This window comes from Crassostrea angulata, chromosome 2 (assembly GCF_025612915.1).
Source record: "Crassostrea angulata isolate pt1a10 chromosome 2, ASM2561291v2, whole genome shotgun sequence".
Taxonomy (NCBI): Eukaryota; Metazoa; Mollusca; class Bivalvia; order Ostreida; family Ostreidae; genus Magallana; species Magallana angulata.
This window is the reverse complement of record NC_069112.1, coordinates 41,688,950-41,713,387: the sequence shown is the minus strand read 5'-3', so window position 1 is coordinate 41,713,387 and position 24,438 is coordinate 41,688,950. Positions and strand designations below refer to the sequence as shown.

Below are 24,438 nucleotides of genomic sequence, written 5' to 3'. Positions count from 1 at the left end.
CATAACCAAATGTTCTTTCAAACAAGACAACAAACCCTTCTTTATCGCTAGTCTTTCTATTTATTTAGCTCATCAAATCAATTTTAATTGGATTGAATGAGTAAAAAGGACTTAGCAAACTCATTTTTCATCCGTTCAGATATTCAAAAAAATATATACTTTTATTTCAATATGTTTAGTTTAGTACCAGCAGCATGTTTTGTTTTTAAAAAACACATTTATTTGTTTTTGTTTTTTTAATTCCTTTGTGTTTAAATATTCATCGATATCAGTGTTGAAATTATATATCCTGAATTGTGAAAACGGTTCGGTAACAGAATGGTACATCATATTACATGTATTTATATATTTTCTTGTTTTCAATCGACTTCCCTGTGTTAGCGTGTTTTTGGTACAGCTTCATTATTTTCGTGATTTTACAATTGAAAAAGATATATGCATTAGTTTAGGCATGTTCTCATCGTATATGAACACATTTTGACGAAGACTTATTTACATTTCGAAGTTTGTTTTTGTTTATCTTAATAACGGTCTTCTTGGTTTTTATCAAAACAACGGCTGATCCACTGCACGTCATACACTAAGAAATGTCGCATGGCTTGCACCGGACAACACCTTGCTCCTGCAGTAAAACAGATACTGATAATTGCTTTGTAGCTGCAAAGAATTTCTTCCGAGGAGTTTACTTACATCGGATCGTTGTCATGATTATACGCCCATCTTAGCTGTGGTCTTGATAGAATCATGCCTCAAAAGTAGCTGGGTTGGTCTTTTGGGTGTGAGCGATTCGAGATTTCTCCTTTTCTAAGGAAACATATTCATGAAAATGGAAATAGAAAGAACCCTAAGATGTCATCATTAATAACCATAATTCATAAGATATTGATACGAGAATCTTGTCCAGAATGTCAATATTGATAAAGCAAAAGTAAGGTAAACTAAATAGATTGTCGATAGTAAATAACGGTCGCACAACAGAAGAGCTGGTATGCCATGTTTTCTACCATAACGTTTTCATAATTAAGAAATAATTTAAGACGTCTGGGATGTTTGACAATTTAAAAAAAAATACGCTAGTGAAAAAATATTTCTAATGGAAATAAGTTGATATTAATAAGTCATAATTAGATCAGATAATTTGCAGTAATGCACAGCGATTATCTCTATTTAATTTGTGTTACATGTGTATCTTTTTTTAATCTAATACATATTCTTCTCAATATCTGCATTACCCGATCAAATATGATATCCGCGTAAGTAACCAATCACATGATTGTTTGGGAAATGACACGCTGTCAAGCATCGTTGCTTTAAATTTAACTATGTTGAGTGCATCTAAAAAGAATTATGTTGTTAGAAAAAAAACCCGCAAATTATGGTTATCTAGTTCAATACCGTGGAACTATTACATAATAAGTAATACTTACATGAACCTCACAAGCTTGTAAACCCGCGAGCTACCTTAATACATTTCCTCCTCAAGATCTTCTTTATCAGATCAAATAGTATTTCTACGGAAGTAACCAATCAAATAATTGTTTGTGAAATGACACACTGTCAAGCATCATTGCTTTATATATAGCTCTGTTGAGTGCATCTAATAAAATTTTCTGAAGTTAGAAAAAAAATATGGGAATCTTGTGTCAACCTTGAGTCCATACCGTGGAGCTATTACATAATAAGTAATACTTACATGGACCTTAGAAGTCCGTTCATCCCTGAGACAAAATTAAAAAAAAAAAACATTGGTTCTCACAAATATTTTTGCTAGTTAAAGGTCATTGGAAATAAAAACTGAAGGATGACGTTTACTCAGAATGAAAAAAAATTCTACTGATGATAATGAAACCCCATCTATTGTATGTTATAGACCTTTGATTGTAGTGTTATTTTTCACTTTCAAAAAAGTAGGTCAATGACCTACTTTTTGAGTAAATGGCCATTGAATATTTTTTGAAAATTCAAGAAAAATCCCATAAAATTTTACACTACAATTGAAATTTTCTTAATTGTAAATATATTTCAAATAATAAAGCACTTTAAAAAGTGTAATACATTTTATGAATGGCAGTGGCACTAAATAGGTACAAAATATTAAGAATTCAGCTACAATTTGAAAAAATATTTCAGTCCGAATTTCCTCTATCAGTTTTCAAATTCCTACCCCTTTTTTGATCTAAGTTTACAAAAAAATTGAATGATGATAATACAAAAACATTTATAGCATTGAACTACTTATATTGAGCTTATTCTGTTGGCATAAAATTTATATGAGATCAATGATCAAAATTTTGAGATATGGTGTATTTTATCGTTTTTAAGCATTTTTTAATATTTTCGCAATTCGTGGCATACAATTATTTTTAAGAATAAGTGAGGTAAAACCAGCAGAAAATATGAAAAATTTTATAGACTAAAATATAAAATCTTAACTTTCAATATTAGAGTACTGCCAAAAATGTTTTAGAGGAAAACAGAATCTGCAAAATTTAGTCCGAATTTCCTCTGTTTGGCTAAAAGTCTATTTTTGTTGAGCCTAATTACGTAATGAAGTGAAAATATCAAATGTTTTGTCAATAATAATTCATTTTATTAATACTTTTTTTGTTTAGAACAAATTTTACTCATTACATTGAACTTTATGACAATCTGAATTTGAGAACTCAAACCCTGAGTAAACAACACCCTTAATAATTTGTTTCGGGCCTTTACCTTTCTCATAAAAAAAAATATCAAACGTTCTTTCTTCATACACCGATTAGTAAGATCTGGTGGTGTTTCAGGAAAGTGAACCATGTTCAGGTGTTCAAGTTCAAGGTCCCGCTTAAGAAAATGCATTATTCCTGTCCGAGCCATATCTTAACCTGGAAAATAATTAGAGGCTGTTAACACAAAGACTGGTTGTGACGAGTAAATATGTTCTGATCTAAAGCTTTGGTCACTATTAGAAAAAAATGGTGAAACATTTACCTTTAAAAGAGATGTATTTGAGTTATACTACTTTTCTGGCGGGGGTACCATTAGTGGGTTTGTCATAGTACTTTTTTTTTTAAAATTATGTACATGTGCATTTTTTTAATTATGACATTGTCCTGTTTCGGCTTCATTGGTTTAGTACTAAACATTTGTTTCCTGTAATTATTTCCTATATAAAAGTGACTATGGAATAGGAATCCCGGTCAGTTGTTGTACGTCGTAGTTGAATTTTGACTTCATTCTATACGTTTGCTTATGATTATGTTATTTGTGATTTTTTACATGGGACATTTGGCGATTTCAAAGGCTTATGGTAAGATTACATGCACAAGAGGTCATCTTACTTTGCAATGGTATTAAATAATAGTTTTCATAAATTTCAATATTTGTATTAACGTATAACATTCTAATCAAGACGGGTATCTACCTATACTGCTTATCAATAATATATTTTATAACCTTATTACATGTACATGCATTTCCATGTGTAACACTCAATATAGATACATGCATACTGTGAAAACAAAATAAATTTTATTTATGTTAAACTATTTTTTAGTGTATTTAGGCTGTGTATGCTTTTCTGTTTTTCTCTTTTAATGAATTGCATTTTATAAAAAAAAAAAATAGACCAATACATAAATGAAACAGTATATTTGCCACAGATCAAGACTTATTATCAACATCTAAATGTTATTTATACCATATCTGATAATATATGTGTAATGTATGTGTTGGGTGTGTGTTTGCTTACAGTTAACGTTGCCCTGAACAAACCAGCATACCAGCAGTACCCATACATACCAGGTGACGACAGATATGAAGCAAATAACGCTGTGGACGGACGTAAATCTGACCTGAAGTGGAACGGTGGTCAATGTGCTGTATCAGCGTTATCAACAACCGCCACCTGGTGGGTGAACCTGACCAGCATCAACAGTATCCATCACATTACTATCTACTTCAGGACGGAAAACTCTGGTATAGTCACAGTTATTAAGTATCTCTGGTATAAACTGCCATAACGCATAATTTTACGCGTTTTATTTACATGTTAACAATTCTGTTTTCTCAGAATAATAAACCTTTTTATGATTTTCCTTGTTAGTTTCGGAGATGCAATACCAAGAAAATGTTGATTTTAATGCAATTGAAACTGAACAAAATTAAACTGTGTCAATGGCTGTAATGAACATGAATGTTAAATGAAACAAAAGACCAAATCCATGAATAACTTTTAAATTAAAATAACATTTAAAGAGAAAGTTAGAAAATGGAATCAAGAGTTTGCTAAATTTACTATATTAGAATAAATATATGATTGTTTTTATCTTAAAATGAAATGATATGCCAGGAGTCTTTTAATTCGACGAGTTCATATGCATGTACATGTATAAACATTAATTTTGATTCAATTTGTCAGTCTCTATTGCACATCATAAACACTAAAAATGGATATCCGTGATTCCCGTGCTAGGTTACAACTGAATTCTTTAACTGGTCATTTCATTGAAATTATACAAGACATACATACCTCGGAATCTCCCTTACCCTGTATCGGCATTTACGGTAACAAAAAATATCAATTTCAGTCGGGTGGAAAATATTTCTAAATCCGGAAAGTTCAACATTTTGAAAACAAAACTTCCGAATTTCTACTTGCATGGATCTTTAAAAAAAAGCAATCCCAAATTTTGTAATTGATGCTGGGTGTATAGAAGAGAACAGCTGTTTATCTTATTCAATAGGAACTAGGGTGCACGTAACATAGATTTTGAAAGGGGGAGGGGGCAACCTTGTAAAACAAACTTGACAATAGGCAGAAGCGGATCCAGCAATATCTGAAAGGGGGGGGGGGGGCTGGTTCCAATCCATTAATATCAAAACGTGTAAAATTCAGCAATAGTTAAGGTGGTAGGGTCGATATTAATGGGGTTAAAAGTAAATTATAAACAAATACTTTCACCAGTTTAAAGAAAAAATCAAATTTTACAATATTTGACCGAAAAATATATTAAAACATTTTCTGGAAAGGTTAAAATCATAGAAGCCCCAACGGGATTTGAATTCATAACTAACATTCGTAGTTAACACTCATTGCACTACGCTGTTAGATAGAAATCACAGGATGAACCTCTGCCATTCAGTCAACTGAATGATAACTGAATGGTCTGGAAAGGTGACTGAATGGCATAGCTATGCCATTCAGCCACATTTCAGTTACCTATCAGTCACCTTTCAGTTAACTGAATGGCAGAGATTCATCCTGTGAATTTTGGAAAGGAAAACTTTCATAAAATTATACTTTATTTTGCGTTTGCGTTTCATTAAGTACAATAACTTTGTTTAGGAATAAAGAAGAAAATACCTAAGCGATATTGCATGCGTTATGTTATTTTTAAAAAAAAATGTCCACATGCTTACTAAAAGAAATAAACACCGATTGCTGAAGAAGATCACTTTATTGTCAGGTTCCCGAGTATCCTCTGTTTTAGTATTGGGGACCCCAATAATAAAAACAGAGGAGTCTCGGGAACCTGACTAATAACTTTACTTCAATGAAATATTAATAGGGTGTTGTTTATAAGAAATAAATTACGTCTGTTGTACGAACATCTTTTAAATACTAGTAAGCGATTTCTAAAGCATTTATGTTGGATAATTATAGTATTTAAATTGCAGATGGGAAAAATTGCCTTCCAGTTAGAATTTTAAGTTTTAAAAAAAATCATATGTCTCAGAGAAGGGGGGGGGGGGGTCCAACCCCCGGAACCCCCCGCTGGATCCGCCAATGAATATGGAGAATAATACAACTTTTCAAAATCGTGAAAATAAGATTTATTGCTTTATGTGGGGGGTGGGGGGGGGGTGCGCACTGGGTCTATTTCTCAATTTATTACACATTTTCATTGTTAATTTATTTCGTGTTTAAGCGTTTATATGAATGAATAATAAGGAAAACAATATACTGAAATTTGTGGCCTTTATTAGTAATTAAGATTGAAAGAATAAGTCGAAAACCTAGTGGGTAGAATGAAACAGTGTTTAAAACTTACTTCACTATACAATAGATTGTTTAAAACTTACTACAATAGATTTTGTTTGACGGTAAACTACACAAACATCGTTCTTAGACTGAAATTGTCACGTGTACAATCCTGCAGTAGGTAGTTCACATCATCTGTAAGATTCAGTTTTGTTTTCTGTGCTGTGATAAAGACGAGGCAGATAGATCATAAAGCAATATTATAAAGTTCATACTCGAACATGATTTCTTTTTCTTACTCAATCTTAGAGTTGCTAAAAAGAAATTTCGACAAAATAAAAATATAAATAATCATTAAAAAAATCATTTTATGTAATATTATTGATCTGGCTAGGATTGATAGAAAAACATAAAAAATAGTTGCGTGTATATACCGCCCTTTTTTTTTGCTAATAAGAAAAAATAGGCAATAAGGGGAGGTCTTCAAACAGAAATAATATAAATTACCAGACATTGAATGTAAGTTATAAAAGGTGAGCAAATGACCTCCCCCATCAGCTAAATACTCAAAAATACTCAACAATTAGAATTACAATTATATTATGACTAGACTATTATTTTTGGTACTGGCATAAACATCACAATTTGAATAAATGCTATTATTTACAATAATGCTGTAAGAGAATCTTTTATAATTTTATATTTAAATCGAATAATTTAGATCGTTTTTCTACTAAAAGTGACCTCAGGGTCTCTCAATACCTTCTGTGCCGGTCTCAAGGTCTCTCATGGCTTCCTCAGTACCCTTAGTGCAAGCCTCAGGGTCCCTCATTACCCTCAGTGCAAACTTCAGGGTCTCTGAGGGCTTCCTCAGTACCTTTAGTGCAAACCTCGGGGTCCCTCAGGGTTTCCTCAGTACCTTCAGTGTCGACCTTAGGGACCCTCAGGGTTTCCTCGGTACCCTTAGTGCCGAACTCAGGATCCCTCAGGGTTTCCTCAGTACCCTCAGTGCCGACCTCAAGGTCTCTCAGGGTTTGTTCAGTGCCATTCAGGGTTTCTTCAAGGTTTGTTGATAGTCTCAGGGTTTTTTCAATACAGTAGTGTATAAAGAGGTAATCTATTAAAGATCGTCTCAAAAACCAATCAATCATGAAAACTGAAACTTACGTAGAAGCATCTTCAAGTAGTGTAGATGTAAAGCGGGAGTAGGGTGGGACCACAATGAGGGGTTGGAATTTTACATAGGATCATTATAGAGAACAGTCTTTAAAAATCTTCTTCTCAGACGAAGATCAGGCAGGAAAGCTTAAAAATGAGTGGAAGCATCCTTAGGTAGTGTATATTCAAATCTTTGAAAATCATGCCCCCGGGGGTTAGGATTGGGCCAAATTGGGGGGGGGGGGTTATAGGAATATATAGAGAAAGTTAGTCCAATCAGCCAAGAAAGTTGAAACTTGTGTGGAAGCATCCTTAGGTAGTGTTGACTCAAACGTGTGAAAATCATGACCCCTTGGAGTAGGGTGGGGCCACAATGGAGGTTGATATTTTACATAGGAATATATTGACTAAACACTTTTAAATCTTAACAATCTTTTTAAAACCTAATTGGCTAAAAAAGCTGAAACTTAAGTGGAAGCATCCTCAGGTAGTGTAGTGTGAATTCAAAGTTGTGAAAATCATGACCCCCGGGGGTTAGGATCGGGTCACAGCGTGGGGGGGACATATTTTTACATAGAAATTTTTAAAAATCTTAATTAAAAAAAAAACATTTACTTAGAAATGTTGTGGAAACAGCTTCATATAGTGTAAATTCAAATTCATTAAAATCAAAATTTGAGGAGTAGGGTGGGGCCACATTTGGGATCCAATTGTATAAGGAAAATATTTTACTCATTCACAAAAACTGAAACGTTATCGTGTTTGGTTTTACTTATATGCAAGGGTTTTGACATATTGTTGATTCTTTAAAATTGTTTAGACTCTAGCCCATAGACCATTCTTGGGCCTAAAAAGGGGTTTATAGTTTGATGTTGGTTTATATCTCACATACAAACATCTCTGAAGGCTCTTTTTGAGAACTGCAATGCTCAACATGTGATGTGAATATAACATCATCCTGATATAAAAGGGACTTAATTGTAAACATAAGAATGTATAGAGGGGAACTAGTTTTTTGCTAATAAAGGATCTATATGTATTACATGAATATCACATTTTCCAGATATTTTGCATTATGACTCCATTCAGCTGATTTTATCATGTCTATTGTTGCTCAGGTGAGCGATGTGGCCCATGGGCCTCTTGTGTTACATATGGCGTGAAGACATAAATGAAATAATTTGTAATTGATTTTATTTTGTTTTTATTTAGCGGGGTTATGTAGTTTACAGTGGAATTAACAGGGCACACGCATTTTATCAATGTATACAGAAACTAAGTCTGCAACATATCATTTGAAAAAGGGTTTAAGAAACAACGGATTACACATATAATACGATTTCTTTTTTTCTGAAATCAATGGACTTTGAAAGTTTTTAATAAAGGTGTTCACAATATAGCAGTCTTAAATGTTTACTATTGTTGGATTTTATTTTATTTTCAAATAATTCGTTAGCAATTAATAGAAACGAATCATGATACAAATAATGACATTGTTTTCTTCAAACATGTTAGGTATAAATAACCCTTATAGTAGTCAAATACAAAATTTGTGTTGCTAAAACGTGGAACAGAAAACGGAACTAAAGGCGGAACGGAAAACGGAAAATAATATCACGTTTATCGCTTTAAAATGTTATATATTGGCCAGAAACGATTTACTTTGTATCATTTATTCAAATCTAATGAATGATTATCAACATGTGACTGTCTTATTTGCTCACCTGAGCCAAAGGCTCAAGTGAGCTCTTCTGATCACAATTTGTCCGTTGTTTGTCGTTGTCGTCGTTGTCGTCGTCGTCGTCGTCGTCGTTGTAAATTTTTCACATTGTCATCTTCTTCTCAAGAACCACTGAGCAGATTTCAACCAAAGTTGGCACAAAGCACCACTAGGTATAGGGTATTTAAGTTTGTTCAAATGAAGGGTCACGCCCTCTTTAAAGGGGAGATAATTGAGAATTATTGAAAATTTGTTGGTATTTTTCAAAAATTTTCTTCTCTGAGACTATTCGGCCTGAAAAGCTTAAACTTGTGTGGAGGCAACCTCAGGTAGTGTAGATTTAAGTTTGTTCAAATCATGGTGCCCAGGGGTAGGGTGTGGCAACAATTTGGGGATCAAGTTTTACATAGGAATCTATACTACTATATTAAAATAATAGACTCGAATTTTTTAGCTTTAATACCGAGAAATCGGAAGACTACTGTCTTTTGTTTTATATATTTTTAACATTACTGGTACTTGGAGTTTACCAATTTGTTTTTATTTTTTCTCAATCAGGCTTCGCTAATTAATAATCAGAGAAAATTCCTTTAAAAAATCCGGAAATCGTCTGAATTTTTCGGATTTTACAATCTTGCGCATGCGCATTACATTTAAGCTAAATTACGGGATGCTCTTTAGTTTATCAAATTTGCATGGATAAACTAAAAAACGATACACATAATACAAATATGTGTAAATTTTCATTCAAAATTCACTCAATATTCTGTTCATAAAAGAAATTACGGGAGATAACTCTAACTCAGCGCGTTTAATGTGAAAAATTCCAAGATTTCTGAATGTCAACATGGTGTGCAAATTTGATGTATCAATTTCGTAAATGCCCGACATAATATGCAATGCCAACCCGTGCACGCACGGGTCAAAGTCTAGTATATAGAAAACATCTTTAAAAATCTTCTTCTCAAAAACTATCAGGCCAGAAAACTCAAATTAAAATGGGAGCATCTTCAGATAGTGAAGATTCAAGTTTGTACAGATTATGATCCCCGGGGGTAGGGTGGGGCCACAATTTGGAGATCAAGTTTTACATAAAAATATATAGAGAAAATATTCAAAAATCTTCTTTTCAAAAACTATTAGGCCAGAAAAGCTCAAATAAAAATGAAAGCATCTTCAGATAGATTGATTCAAGTTTGTTCAAATCATGGTCCCCGGGGGTAGGGTTGGGCCACAATTTGGGGATCAAGTTTGACATAGATTTTCTTCCCAAAAACTATTAGGCAAGAAAATCTCAATTTAAAATGGAAGCATCCTCAGATAGTTTAGATTCAAGTTTGTTCAAGTCATAGTCCCTGGGGGTAGGATGGGGCCACAATTGGGGAATCATGTTTTACATAGGAATATATAGAGAAAATCTTTAAAAATCCTCTTCTCAAAAAGTATTGGGCCAGAAAAGCTCAATTTAAAATAGAAGCATCTTCAGGTAGCGTAGATTCAAGTTTGTTCAAATCATAGTCCCTGGGGTAGGGTGGGGCCACAATTCAGGGATCAAGTTTTACATAGGAATATATAGAGATAATCTTCTTCTCTAAAACTATTAGGCCAGGAAGCTTAAACTTGTGTAGAAACATCCTCAGATAGTGTAGATTCAAGTCTGTTCAAATCATGGTCCCCGGGGGTAGGGTGGACCCCAATAGGGGGATCATGTTTTACATAGGAATATAAAGAAAAATCTTTAAAAATCTTCTTCTCAAAAAGTATTAAGTCAGAAATGCTCAAATTTGAGTGGAAGCATCGTCATATAGTGTAGATTCAGGTTTGTTCAAATCATACTCCCTGGGGTAGGGTGGGGGATAATTTTTTTTATACAGGAATATATATAGCAAATCTTTAAAAATCTTCTTTTTAAAGTTTGTTTGGCCAGAAAAGCTTAAACTTGTGTGGAGGCATCCTCGGGTAGTGTCAATTCAAGTTTGTTCAAATCATGGTCCCCGGGGGTAGCGTGGGGTCATGATGGCGGTTTGAATTTTTACATAGGAATATGAAGAGAAAATCTTTCAGAAATATTCTTCTCAAAAACTATTAGGCCAGGAAAGCTCAAATTAAAATGGAAGCATCCTCAGATAGTGTAAATTAAAGTTTGTTAAAGTCATAGTCCCTGGGGGTAGGGTGGGACCACAATTTTGGGATCAAATTTTACATAGGAATATATAGAGAAAATCTTCTTTACAAAAACTATTGGGCCAGTAAAGCGACATTTGAGTGGAAGCATCCTCAGATAGCTTAGATTCAAGTTTGTTCAAATCATGGTCCACGGGGGTAGGGAGGGGCCACAATAGGGGGATCATGTTTTACATAGGAATATATAGAAAACATCTTTAAAAATCTTCTTCTCAAAAACTATTAGGTCGTGCTCAAATTTGAGTGGAAGCATCCTCAGATAGTGTAGATTCAGGTTTGTTCAAATCATGTTCCCTGGGGGTAAGGTGGAGCCACAATTGGGGGATACTTTTTTAATACAGGAATATATAGAGCAAATCTTTTAAAAATCATATTTTTAAAGACTATTTGGCCAGAAAAGCTTAAACTTGTGTAGAGGCATCATCGTGTAGTGTCAATTTAAGTGTGTTCAAATCACAGTCCCTGGTGTTAGGGCGGGGCCATGATGGCGGTTTGAATTTTTACGAAGGAATGTATTGAGAAAATCTTTAACAATATTCTGGGAAAGTTCTCGGTCCACAACTCAGTACTTAGTGTGAAAGCACATGTTATGCAGATTTAAGTTTGATGAAACCATGATTCCCTAGAGAAAAGTGGGACCACGAAATGGGGGAAGGGTATATAGTAATTGAGAAAAATATTCTTACAGGTACAACAACAAAAGGGGCTTGGTATTTACCCCCAAAAAAGAGGTGGGTAAAAATTGGCAGATTTTCAATTTTTTTAGCAAGATTTACTGTACATGCACTTAGTTGTCAAGATAAGTTGATACTGTAATGCTAATTTGATCAGAGTTAAGGCAATTGTTGCTCAGGTGAGCGATGTGGCCCCTGGGCCTCTTGTTGATATTCTTCTAAATGTTTATCAAATATACACGTAGCATTATATTCAATTGGCGTTAGTAGAGTACGAAACGGAAAAATCAAATGTATACGAATTGTCTAATTTTAACAAGATTAAACAGGTAAATTAGCTGCACCTTTTCACCTATTTGTAGGGTATGGCATTATTGGCATATCAGCACAACGTACACAGTTAGTGAAAGCGTTTCGTGTGTCTTATGAGTATTTTTGTATTTCAAATATAATGTAAATACTTACATCGACATTGAATTTTCGGTGTTCCATACGATCTTATATTATACAGACAATACACTATCATTGAGATGAAAAAAGACCCCGTATGACCGACGACAATCAAAATAAAAAAGAAAAAAAAACCAATGAACATTAGGAATACCTGGCACTTAGTGAAACTAGTATTTTTCGCAATGCAATTTTGTTAACGTTTGCATTAGTTGACAGTTGTTCATTCCTGCAGCTATATTTTTATGATCCGAATGGAGAGCTTTAGACATTGCTTGGGTTGATTTTCCGATTTTAAATTCAGACTGTAGTCTGTCGCTCCCCAAATCTTCATGCAGCACATTTGGATGATTTAAAAAAAATACGCATACCCGTAAAAGATGAAATTAAAATTGATGAAACGGGACATATCAAAGAACACTTCATTGTCGCAATATTACACTTAGATTAATAATGGGAAATGTTGACACCTTTTCTCTATTTAGAAATCACTCGGAAGACCTTGCACAATTTTTCAACGTTATCATCTGGGTCTGATGCGATGCAAAACCATGTAGTCTTTTATTTAGCCGTGGATTGAAAACAGCTGATGAGCAAGAGAGAATCGACGTTTAAAGAAGGAATAATGAGAATTGTTTGTGCTTCTTAAAGAAAACTGCTTAAAACCTTAGGTATATAAAAATACCGAGTTATTCAGCAAAATGTGATTAGGGGATGTTTTGGAACACAATATAGTGGTCAATGCAGGTACTGTTAATTTTGAGGAAAAAAAATATTCTTGAAAAAACAATCAAATATTGCTAATCTTTCCAAAAAAAAATACATAAAGTATATCATTTGTTTGTTTGATAAACAAATCTATCAAGTAAATAACATTAGATAAGATTTTTCTTTTTACGTTCCGTCCTGCTTTCCGTTCAGTTCTCTTTTCCGCGTTTTAGCAACACCCAATACAAAATGTACATATTTTTCACAAAATAATTTGAATTTCCTTAAAATGACAATTGAAAAAACGCACTTTGACCTTCTGTGCTTATAACACTCGTCCGACAGAATTAATTTAAATTTTATAACATACTTTAGTATAGCGAACAAAACGGAATGTAGCTTTGGTACAATACCTTAAAACTGTTAGCCGCAAACCTGACCTAAATGTTCTGAATCACAAATAACTAATTTATCAATCTTCCATTTATGCCAATACATCAACGCATGACCTAAGGTAAACAAGTATCGGTATAAACGGTATATAATTTTCATAAATAAAGATAGTGTAATAACAAAAATGTTCAGAGCTTTCTAAATTATTAGACAACAGTTCGCGCAAAGTTATAACAAAGCAGAATTATCTCTCATCTAAAACTACTATTTATCGCAGGTAGACAAATTAGAAATCGAACGATAATCTTTTTATATATAGATTATATTATATTATATTATATATAGAATATAAATTAACACAACCAATCTCCAACATCTCTATATGACTGAAATTGTGACCAGATAAGTTTACTATATATATAGAGATGATTATTTCTATCACAATATACTTCTTGGCGTGTTTAAGACTGATACTTGAATAGTCAGATTCGAGTTTTACGTTCTGTAAAGAACCATTCAATTTCAAATTATGAGCGACAATTAGGTATATGTTATTTATATAATGATATCTATAGCACAACTTTTCTGGAATATGTTCAAACTAAATCTTTTCAAAATTGTCCATTGTTTTCATGGTCAGATATTAAAGGGAATAGGAATATTTAACATTAACTTGAGAAATGTTTCATAGTATCTGTCCACCACGGTAAATACTAATAATAATATGTAAACTGTGTGACCGTTGGACCGAGCGCAGATTTAACAATGTGCAGTTTGATTTTTGTAAAACAAATAAAATCTATTTGAAACGCACAAAGTACGATCCACCTGGTTGCCTACTCAAATCATTAGCCAAAGTTTAACTAAACGTCGCGTGCTCAGTCACCATTATGATGTCATGTTTTAGACTTAAAACGTACACGTTTTGTCTTCGGAAATATCCGAAAAGAGTTACTGTTGTTTCATTAATATTCAAGGGTATCAATTTTCGTGGATAAAGTGAAAATCACAGTTTCAAGGATACGTAAATTCGTGGCATATGACCCTATCAATACAAAATGTTAATATAAATTGCACTTCAATGAACACTTAATTTTGTGGATCAACTTAATAACGAAATCCACGAAAATTGGTATTCAACGAATATTGATGAAACCACAGTATGTTATTCCGAACTTTTTTTTTTTAAAATCTCTTCTTTCATTGTTCATCAACTTAATTCACATAAATGCCGCGGTAAAAAAAATTGAATACTTTATTCAGTATCTAAAAGATCAGTTTCTTTGATGTTTCCATCTGATAATTTGATAAGACATACATAGACATATATAAAACTGGTCGTGTTTTTTTTTTATTGAAGCACTATTGAAACTTATCTGGTGTCCTCTTTTATTTCTTTAATTCTTACCTTCTATTGAAACAGTGGAACATTTTAATCGATTTATGGGGTAAAAAACATCGATAAGCACCAGTCAATCGATGATCGAACAAACTTTTTAAAAACAAAATGGCTGCCAAAATGGCGGCGCCCATGGCTGGAAGAATTTTTTGTTGGCCTTAGTTCCTCTGATGCAACTTTCATTTTTTACTGATTTTCTTATATATATGTGTTACCATGAATCTTCGCTTCGCGAGACGGGTTGTGCCCGCCTCTCGATGCGCTCGGTATTATCTTCACTGGTGTCCTTAAGGATTTTATTGGGTTTCAAGTGATATTTTGTTAAACAAGAAGGCGTGCCGTTTCATGTTCTTTACTGTTTGGATTATATGTGCTTAGCTTTTAAGAGATGGTTCGACCGCCCTTTTCTCCACATACTCTTTCCAATTTGTTAGCACGATCGTAGTGCTATGACATAAAAACGTACATAGTTTTAAACAAGGAAGTTTTAATTATGAAAATATTTTTTCCCCTGACAATTCTTTCTAACAACAATCATATACAATAGCTGCTGAATATTTTATATTACTCTTGCTATTAAATCTTTGTCCAGTACTTTTAATTCACAATAGTATACAACTAGTGTTGTTAGAAATATACCAGTTATAATGTTCAAAATACGGTATCATAATTGTGTTTATATATAGAAATGGTTTCAAAATGCGTAACTATTTTCTTCCTCAGAGAATGCTTAGAGTTTAGCCCCCTTGTATTTGATATTATGATAAATGGTGGTTGTGTTGTTATTTTAAACGACAATCATATGAAACTTGCATATGTATTCCATGCAAGTGTGCGTAAAACTATATAGCTATTTTAATCTATAGGTGCATGGAGAATGTGTTATATGTTACGTCTATAGTGCAGTTGATATTAAGCAATGTTTTAGCTGATATTGTAAACAAGAATCATATAAAATTGTTTTTCACTGGTTCGATAACGTTTTGTACAGATTCTTGGTATCGGACGCACATAGTAGGCTATTTTCTTGGATTCTCTGTGTATGTCTCCAATACCACGGATAGATCACAGGGAACGTTGTGTTTCAAGGACGACAACTTCACAAGAAACACAATGCCTCCTGTCTTCACAACAAACTGTTTTGTCCGTGGACAATATGTCATCTACTACAACGAGAGACTACCAGGAGTTGTCTACCCTGATGGTTATTATAGTGATTTATGGAGCAACCTCTGTGAAGTAGAGGTGTATGGTTAGTGGTCTTGATAATTTTAATGAACTTTGAAATTTGTTTTAATATGTTTCATATTTGGTCACATGTTTACCTTAATTGTCAAAACATAAAACAGTAAACCAGCGTGTAGACCATCCAGATTAAATCAGTAATTTGACAAGGTCACGTGTGTTAAAAACACACCCAACAAAAAAAATAAATCTTGTTCAATCATTTAAAGGATCGATTTTTATTCCCGGAATGCCCCCCCCCCCTCTTCCCCAAATAAAACAACATCGCTCACCTGTGGAACAATAGTTATGATAAAATCAGCTCAATGGAGTCATAATACAAACTATCTGGACAATGTACAATAATACATGTAGATCCTGTATAAATAAAATCCATTTTCCCCTGGATATTCTTATGTTTATAATCATTAGTCCCTTTTCTAACAGGATGATTTTATAGTCATATCATATGTTGAGTATTGCAGTTCTCAAAAAGATCCCTAACAATAGTTTATATATTGGATATAAACGTACATCAAACTCTGAACCTTCTCGTGAGGCCAAAGAATTGTCCTGGGGCCAAAATCTTAACAATTATTAAGAATCATCTGGCTGATTAGTTTCTGAGAAGATTTTTAAAGATTTACCCTATATATTACTTTGTTAAACTTTGACCCCCCCCCATTGTGGCCCCACCCTACCCCTGGGGATCATTATTATCACAACTCTGAATCTACACTACCTGAGGATGCTTTCACACAAGCTTCAGCTTTCCTGGCTGATTAGTTTCTGAGAAGAAAATTTTTAAAGATTTACTCTGTTTATGCCTATGTAGAACATCGACCTCCCATTGTGGCCCAAACCTCACAAATTTGAATCTACACTACCTGAGGATGCTTCCACACAAGTTTCAGTTTTCCTGGCTGGTTTCTGAGAAGAAGATTTTTTAAGGTTTACTCTTTATAATCATATATTAAATTTCGACCCTCCATTGTGGCCCCAACCTACCCCCAGGGGTTATTATTTTCACAAATTTGAATCTACACTACCTGAGGATGCTTCCACACAAGTTTCAGTTTTCCTGGCTGGTTTCTGAGAAGAAATTTTTTAAAGATTTACTCTATATAATCATATGTTAAACTTCGACCCCCCAATGTGGCCCCAACCTACCCCACAGGGGTTATTATTTTCACAACTTTGAATCTACACTACCTGAGGATGCTTCCACACAAGTTCCAGCTTTGCCGGCGGATTAGTTTCTGAGAAGAAGATTTTTAAAGATTTACTGTATATATCCCTATGTTAAACTTCGATCCCCCATTGTGGCCCCACCCTACCCTCGGGGGTCATGATTTTCACAAATTTGAATCTACACTACCTGAGAATGCTTCCACACAAGTCTCAGCTTTCCTGGCCGATTAGTTTCTGAGAAGAAGATTTTTAAAGATTTACTTTTTATATTCATATGTTAAACTTCGACCCCTCATTGTGGCCCCACCCTACCCCCAGGGGTAATGATTTTCACAAATTTGAATCTACACTACCTGAGGATGCTTTCACACAAGTTTCAGCTTTCCTGGCCGATTAATTACTGAGAAGACGATTTTTAAAAATGTACTCTATATATTCATTTGTTAAATTGTAACTGTTAAAGCCCCCCCCCCCCATTGTGGCCCCACCCTCAGTTGAGCTAAAAAGGTTAAGTTTACAATTCAATAAGTTGGTTTCTGGAAGAACAGACTTTGAAAATTTTCGTAATAAATATTGACAATTTTTTTACTTTTTTAATCTGTAGCTTTTAAAATATGTGTACAAACATAGAATTGTGAGCAAATCTCTGTATCTTGCTTATAATTCGAAGCTTAACACTCAAATATGGTTAGTAAATAGAAATTGTAGGGTAACAATTAAACACAAGAAACATGCACTACATGTATAACAAATAAAGAACACAATTTATTTTTTCGAAATGAATCATATATATATACATGTATATACCTACATATTTCCGTCAGCGATATCAAACTCTATTTAAACTGAATAAACTCGAGAAAATGCCGAGCATCTCAACAAAACCTATTGCATTAATCTACCATTACGCAAAAGATAATGCCGAATTACCGATATAATGAATTGTATTTCAGTACTTTTTTGATACATCAGATGCTGCTAAATTTGTGCAGGTAAACAGTTAACTGTTTGATTTACCGAAGTCTCTGTTTGATTTGATTGGTAATAATCAAGAAATACAGACGATAGTTCCCAGGTTACAAAGCATAAATAATGAAAACGAAACGAAAATCAGAACAAGCTAACACCAACGTCATGTGTGAAAACTGTCAACGCATTGAAATATTTAGCCTTAATTTACTTCACAAAATCGGCACCAATATATTTTGCATGTTTCAAAAATTTCTCTTCATACGCGAATGGTTGCACAACAAGTAAATTCATCATAGTCAGATCGACCCTTTTTCGTATGATGTCATGGCTGCTTTAAACAAAGAACCTCGTTTTAGAAGTATGGAATACGAGTCTTGGTAAAATGGGTATGCAAACCCGGGCCGTGGCAAAATAAAAGCCGGGGCAGATCGGAAATCGTCAATTCCAAATACGCATTATTTTGCAGCAATATTTACAGCGAATACAAATATACTGGTCCATCAAATATCCCGAAATTTTAATGAGATTGGCAGATTAATACCTGCCAATCTTTTGTTTTGCCTAGACCAAGTTTTGCCTACCGATTTTACCGTAGGTAATTCTTACCGTATGCCGAGCCCAAAGCTATTAAACTGATTGAAACACGCATTTCCTTTATTATTATTATCGTAATAACTCAGATTTGAATCAGAATTAGCACTTAATTTTTGCAATTTATATTGTCCTTCCCATAAGGATAATTTGTGCTAAACTACGTTGAATTGAACTAATTAGTTCAGATTTTTAAAAATGCACCCCCCCCCTTTTTTCTACAGTTTCAAGGTTTTCTCCGCTTTGAATACAGATCGGACTTTTATTTCTTCAATTTTTATTCGCCCTCACATAAGGATGCTTTGTGCCAAATAAGGTTGAAATTGGATAAGCGGTTTTAAAGAAGAAGTTCAAAATGTAAAACGTTTACAAACGAACAGACGGACAGATGGACAGACGGACAGACAGACGGACGGACAGACGGACGACGGACAAAATGTGATCAGAATAGCTCACTTGAGCTTTCAGCTCAGGTTAGCCAAAAAAACAATTTTAATGTCTATGTGAATTATTTAAATTAGGCACAAAGAAAATATTGATATTTAATCAATATAAAGATGACTAAGGACAGGAATAAAGCATTCCAAACTTTTCATTTAGCAACAAATTAACTGAATCATCTTCCTTTAAGGGTCATTGATGTTACATGTATGTTAGAGCGGAGTTAAAGTGGCGAGATGGATATAGTCCACTAATGCATTTTCTTTTAAAACTGCAAATCCGCTTTTCTGACGTGTCGAGCATTCTGATTTAAAATACCCCAATAAATGTGTATACACTCTGCAAGTATATGAACTTTTTTGCTTAAAGGCACTACTTTGTTTTCATATCGATTCTAAAAATAGTTAGAGGAATATACCCAGAAAGTATAACTGAACAGGTCGCATAAATCATTAAAACTTGCTTTTAGGTGTTGTTGACCTTTTTTTACCTTAAGTGTTTACGTTGGTGGAAGGTTGTAGTATTTTATTTGTATATTGTATCTCTATAAAAAACCTGTTGTGTTACTTAAAATAAAAAGGTTAATCAATGTGTTGCATAGTTTAATGCATGGCTGACGAGAGTGTCTATATCATATAATCAAATTCAAGACTCTGAGATCAGAGATCTTCAGTATGAGAGACGGAGTTGTATGCTATCCGTGTAGAGAATATGCATTGGTTTTTCTAGCACCACTGCATTATCGAAATGTCTGTACATTGTGTCATGAATTTCAATACATTAAACACCTTTTAGGTTGATGGCATCTTCGCTAGCCAAGGAGATTTGGTTCAAATTGCTTGATGAGTGTGCTGTTCATAACTGGTCTATCACACACACACACACACACACACACACACACACACACACACACACACACACACACACACACACACACACACACACACACACACACACACACACACACACACACACACACACACACACACACACACACACACACACACACACACACACACACACACACACACACACACACACACACACACACACATACTCGTAAAGACATGAAACTCACTACACATGACTTTTCACCAGAAAGTCACTACACTATTTTCTAAGGGTCGTGAAGAAAAAATTTGAGCAAATTTATAAAAGACTGTCTACTCTTATTAGCCTAGGGGGCTGATAATTCGTAAATTCATTATATTAAAAATTTGGGTTTTCCCCTGAACTCCACTACATCAGACCACGTGACCCACCAGTTAGACACACATGATTCTCACTACATTGTCAGGTTTGAAATACACACATGAAACTGACTACTTACATTAATTTTACTTATTTATCCCATCTTCTCATTATTAAATGATTTGATACACCATACATTCTTTGTACAGTTTCTAAAGAATTATAGCACACAAGTTTTGTGATTTATAGTGGATTTTAAATAACGTATGTGGCAACGCACTTTGAGAAAAGTACACACTTAAAAATAATAAAACGCGTTAAACTTAGGACTAAGCTAACGCAGTTTGAAAAAAAAAAATTCAAAGTGCGTTATGAAGTAACTTCAACATCATTTATTATCGAAACACTTAACGCACTTTAAAAAATATGTTTAAATAGAAAAATCTGGAATTGAATTTCTAATTTGCTGATTGTATGGTGAATTGTTAACACTAGTAAATCTCATTAACCGTCTTTGAGAACGGGGGTGGGTGTGGGTTAACCAATCATACAGGTCAATTACCAGTGCATCATTTACTAGTAATTGATTTCAGGAAGAAGGTTACCTACCCCTTATCTTTCTATCCAAAACGTATGATATTCAGCAACTTGAAGTAAACGTTTCTGACATAGCCCAATGTATCAGATAAGAAGTACATTAAATTTGCTGCATAGACAAAGAAGGGAAAAGGCAATTGCTACGCGATGCAGTTTATGTCATATTTGGATAATTTAAAACTCCTGATTTGTTCTTGTGTAAATTGTCAAACTACGTACGCTTATGAGAAAAAAAATCTAATCGAGAAACTGTTTATAAAGTAAGCTGAGAATGCATTGGATTCTTTTTTAAAAAAAATATATCCCATTGAGCTAAACAATATCAAACCAAGGTTAAAACAATCAGTTATTGTATGTCAATAAAAGTATCAATTATTTGGACCAAATCCTGAACAGTTTTTTATAATATCGACGATATCAACGCACTTTGAAAAAATAAATAAAAGTGCGTTTAACTGGTTCCAAAATTACTAGTAACACACTTTGAATTTTTTTCAAAGTGCGAAATATTTCAAAGTGCATGTAACAAACCTATAAATCTTTGAATAAACCCAATTATTTGTTTTTCAATTATTTTTTTTGATTTTTGAATAGCTAAAACCGAATGCTGTTATTAGAACAACTAATGGACCGTGGCAGTTTAGTTATTGAAAGAGAAAAACTATCACAGGCGCCTTCTACCTACATGTACATGTATATCACACGCATATACAAGCATCCATCATCTTTCATTTTCAGCCAAAGCTGTATGGTTATTTAAAGACAGAATGACGGCACAACTTCTGAGTAGAGCACTAGTTTTAATGGTGAAATTACAGATTATGATATAAAAATTTATGCAATTATTCACACCAAAATGCTCAATCACATTGATTATTTCTACATAATATTGCAAGGCATATACAAAAACAAGATCATGCATTAGCTAAGCTTATTTCATGCTAGGATCTAGAGGGAGGTCAGGGGGGTCTGAACCCCCCCCCCCCCCGCCCCTTGCAAAATTAAAATTTCTTTAAATTACATTATAAAATTACCAAAAATATGCCTCGGACCCTCCCCCCCCCCCCCCGACAAACTCAAATAACCGTCCGACCCCCCTGAAATTCTTTTTGGATCCGCGCATGTATTTTTTGACGTAGTGATGTTGGTACATTAAATAAAAATGAATATCAATGATTATGAAAGTAATTAAGACATTACATTAGACTCTGACATTTTATTGAGTATTACTAAAACATTTAAATATTAATATGAACAAGGCAATATGATCGTTTAGGAACATTAAAACAGCAAAATATGTACATTGTATAACCCAACTTTCAATGCTACTGAATTTACACGTACATGTACACGTAAAAAGTGTATTAATTCTCTCATATCTTCATTTTTGGGAGAATACATGAAAACCACACGATCAATAAAAAATGTACCAGAATTTCATTATCATTTCTAAACCAGTATTGATTAAAGCAATATTCATGGCGTAGATTTTTTTCCGTTGACACTATTGGTCCTCAATCGTCTATCTAGGAAGTTAACCTATGTCTGAACACTGGTGCTGCAACACAAAAATACTTGTCAAAATATAAATTATGAGAATGTGTTTCATCTCTGTAAAGCAAGACTTTTAAATGTACTTTTTTCAGATTTTATGCATTACTAAAAGGTATCACTACTCTCCCTCTCTCTCTCTCTCTCTGCCTCTCTCTCTCTCTCTCATAACTATCAATGAAAAACACATGTAGAGGCATTAAGTTAAAAATTCACTTTACACTTTAAATTCACACACTATCTCCCTCTCTATCTATTTTAACTTTTCCCTATCTCTCAATTTTTTTTAATGCCTTATCTCAGTTTCATGCTGTTATCCCTTTTTACACACATCTAGTGACATTCAGGAAAAGCGTATCAATGATGAATTAACTTCATATTGATGAAAACTAAAAGCAGTTTTCTCTGTATTCTCTTTCTCTTTTTTTTTTATTTCTCCCCTCTCTCTTCATCTCTCTTTATTTATTTATATCTCTCTCTCTCTCTCTCATGCTTATTTCTTTTTAAGAAATAACATATAATTTATACATTTACCTTAATATGTTTAATCTTAGACAATGGCTTTTCCATGTGAGACAAACACTTTTCTCAGGAAACCTCATTTACCTTGGATATTTTTCCTGAAAGCATAAGACAACAATAAACATAAAAAAACATTTTGTTTACTTTGTTTTACTCTTTATAAAAAAAGGTTATGTTTTGTTATACAAAGAAGTTTTTAGAAATGTATAATTGACCTTTATAAAAGTGTTCAAATATTGCTGCTGTTATGTTCTACATGAGATCTCTCTCTCTCTCTCTCTCTCTCTCTCTCTCTCTCTCTCATTTGAACACATTTCTTTTATAAATCCTCTCACTCCCTCTCTACCTTCTGCAAAATGTCTTTGTCTCTAACTTTGTTTAAATTTCTCTCTCTCTCTAATTGCCATCACATTTAGTTATTTACACACATGTAGTGACATTCAGGTAAAGTATCTCAATAGAACAAAAATCCCTTGATTTAAACAAAATGTTTTAATAATAAGTCCTCTAAATTCCTCTCTTTCTTCCACTTTAATTTCTTTATCTTTAACTTATTATCTATCAACTTCTTTCTCTCTTTTAAATGAACATTACTTTTCATTATTTACACACACATAGTGAAATTCAGGTAAAGTATCTCAATAAATAAAAAAGAAATTACCTCCTTTAAAGAAAAAGCTGTAAAAAGGCCTCTCACTTCCTCTCTCCCTTTCAATCTAATTATTTTATTTCTTAATTTCTATCAATTTCTCTGACTTTTTCAAACAGACATCACATTTCGTTATTTACACCCATGTAGTGACATTCAGATCAAATATCTAAATTGAAAAACATGTTTTACTTAAACAAAATGTTAATAATTCCTCTCTCTTCCTCTCTCCCTTTTGATATATTTCCTTTAAATCTAACTTAGTCTCTCTCTCTCTCTCTCTCTCTCTCTCTCTCTCTCTCTCTCTCTCAAATTGACATCACATTTAGTTATTTACACTCATGTAGTGACATTCAGGTAAAGTATCTAAATAGAAAAATTACTTCATTTATACAAAACAGTTGTATTAAGTCTCACTTCCTATCTTTCCTCCACTCTGATTTCTTTATCTTATATTTCCTTTCTCTCTCTCTCTCTCTCTCTCTCTCTCTCTCTCTCTCTCTCTCTCTCTCATATTAACATCACATTTAGTAATTTACACTCATGTAGTGATATTCAGGCAAAAAAATTCAAAAGAAAAAATTGCTTCATTTGAACAAAAAGTTTTAATACTTCCTCTATCTTTCTCTTTCTCTACCGAACTGATTTCTTTCTCTCTTATTTTCTATTAAATTCTCTCTCTATTTTCCAATTGACATTACATTTAGTTATAGACACACATGTACTGACATTCGGTAAAAGTATCTCAATTAACAACAAAAAATTACCTCCTTTGAATAAAAAATTGTAATAAGTCCTCTCACTTCCTCTCTCCCTTTCGATCTAATCCCTTTATCTCTAAATTTATATCTATTTCTCTGA

The 24,438-nt window shown here is 33.4% G+C and overlaps 1 protein-coding gene and 1 long non-coding RNA gene across 2 annotated transcripts in view; one reads left to right on the top strand and one right to left on the bottom strand.

Annotated features, from left to right (window-relative positions):
• Positions 1–3,216: 3,216 nt before the first annotated feature.
• LOC128174344 (multiple epidermal growth factor-like domains protein 10) overlaps positions 3,217–24,438 on the top strand; it is a gene marked incomplete at its 5' end in the record, with an annotated part of 55,082 nt that continues 33,860 nt past the window's right edge. The window contains 3 exons of the mRNA XM_052839913.1: positions 3,217–3,289; positions 3,733–3,957; positions 15,640–15,900. Of these exons, the coding sequence (XP_052695873.1) occupies positions 3,217–3,289; positions 3,733–3,957; positions 15,640–15,900 (559 nt within the window). The remainder of the gene's footprint in view (positions 3,290–3,732; positions 3,958–15,639; positions 15,901–24,438) is intronic.
• Positions 22,057–24,438, bottom strand: part of LOC128172498 (uncharacterized) — a 7,235-nt gene continuing 4,853 nt past the window's right edge. Inside the window, exons 3-4 of the long non-coding RNA XR_008242262.1 lie at positions 22,941–23,026; positions 22,057–22,413 (exon numbers count right to left, since the gene is read on the bottom strand). This is a non-coding gene — a long non-coding RNA (uncharacterized LOC128172498). The remainder of the gene's footprint in view (positions 22,414–22,940; positions 23,027–24,438) is intronic.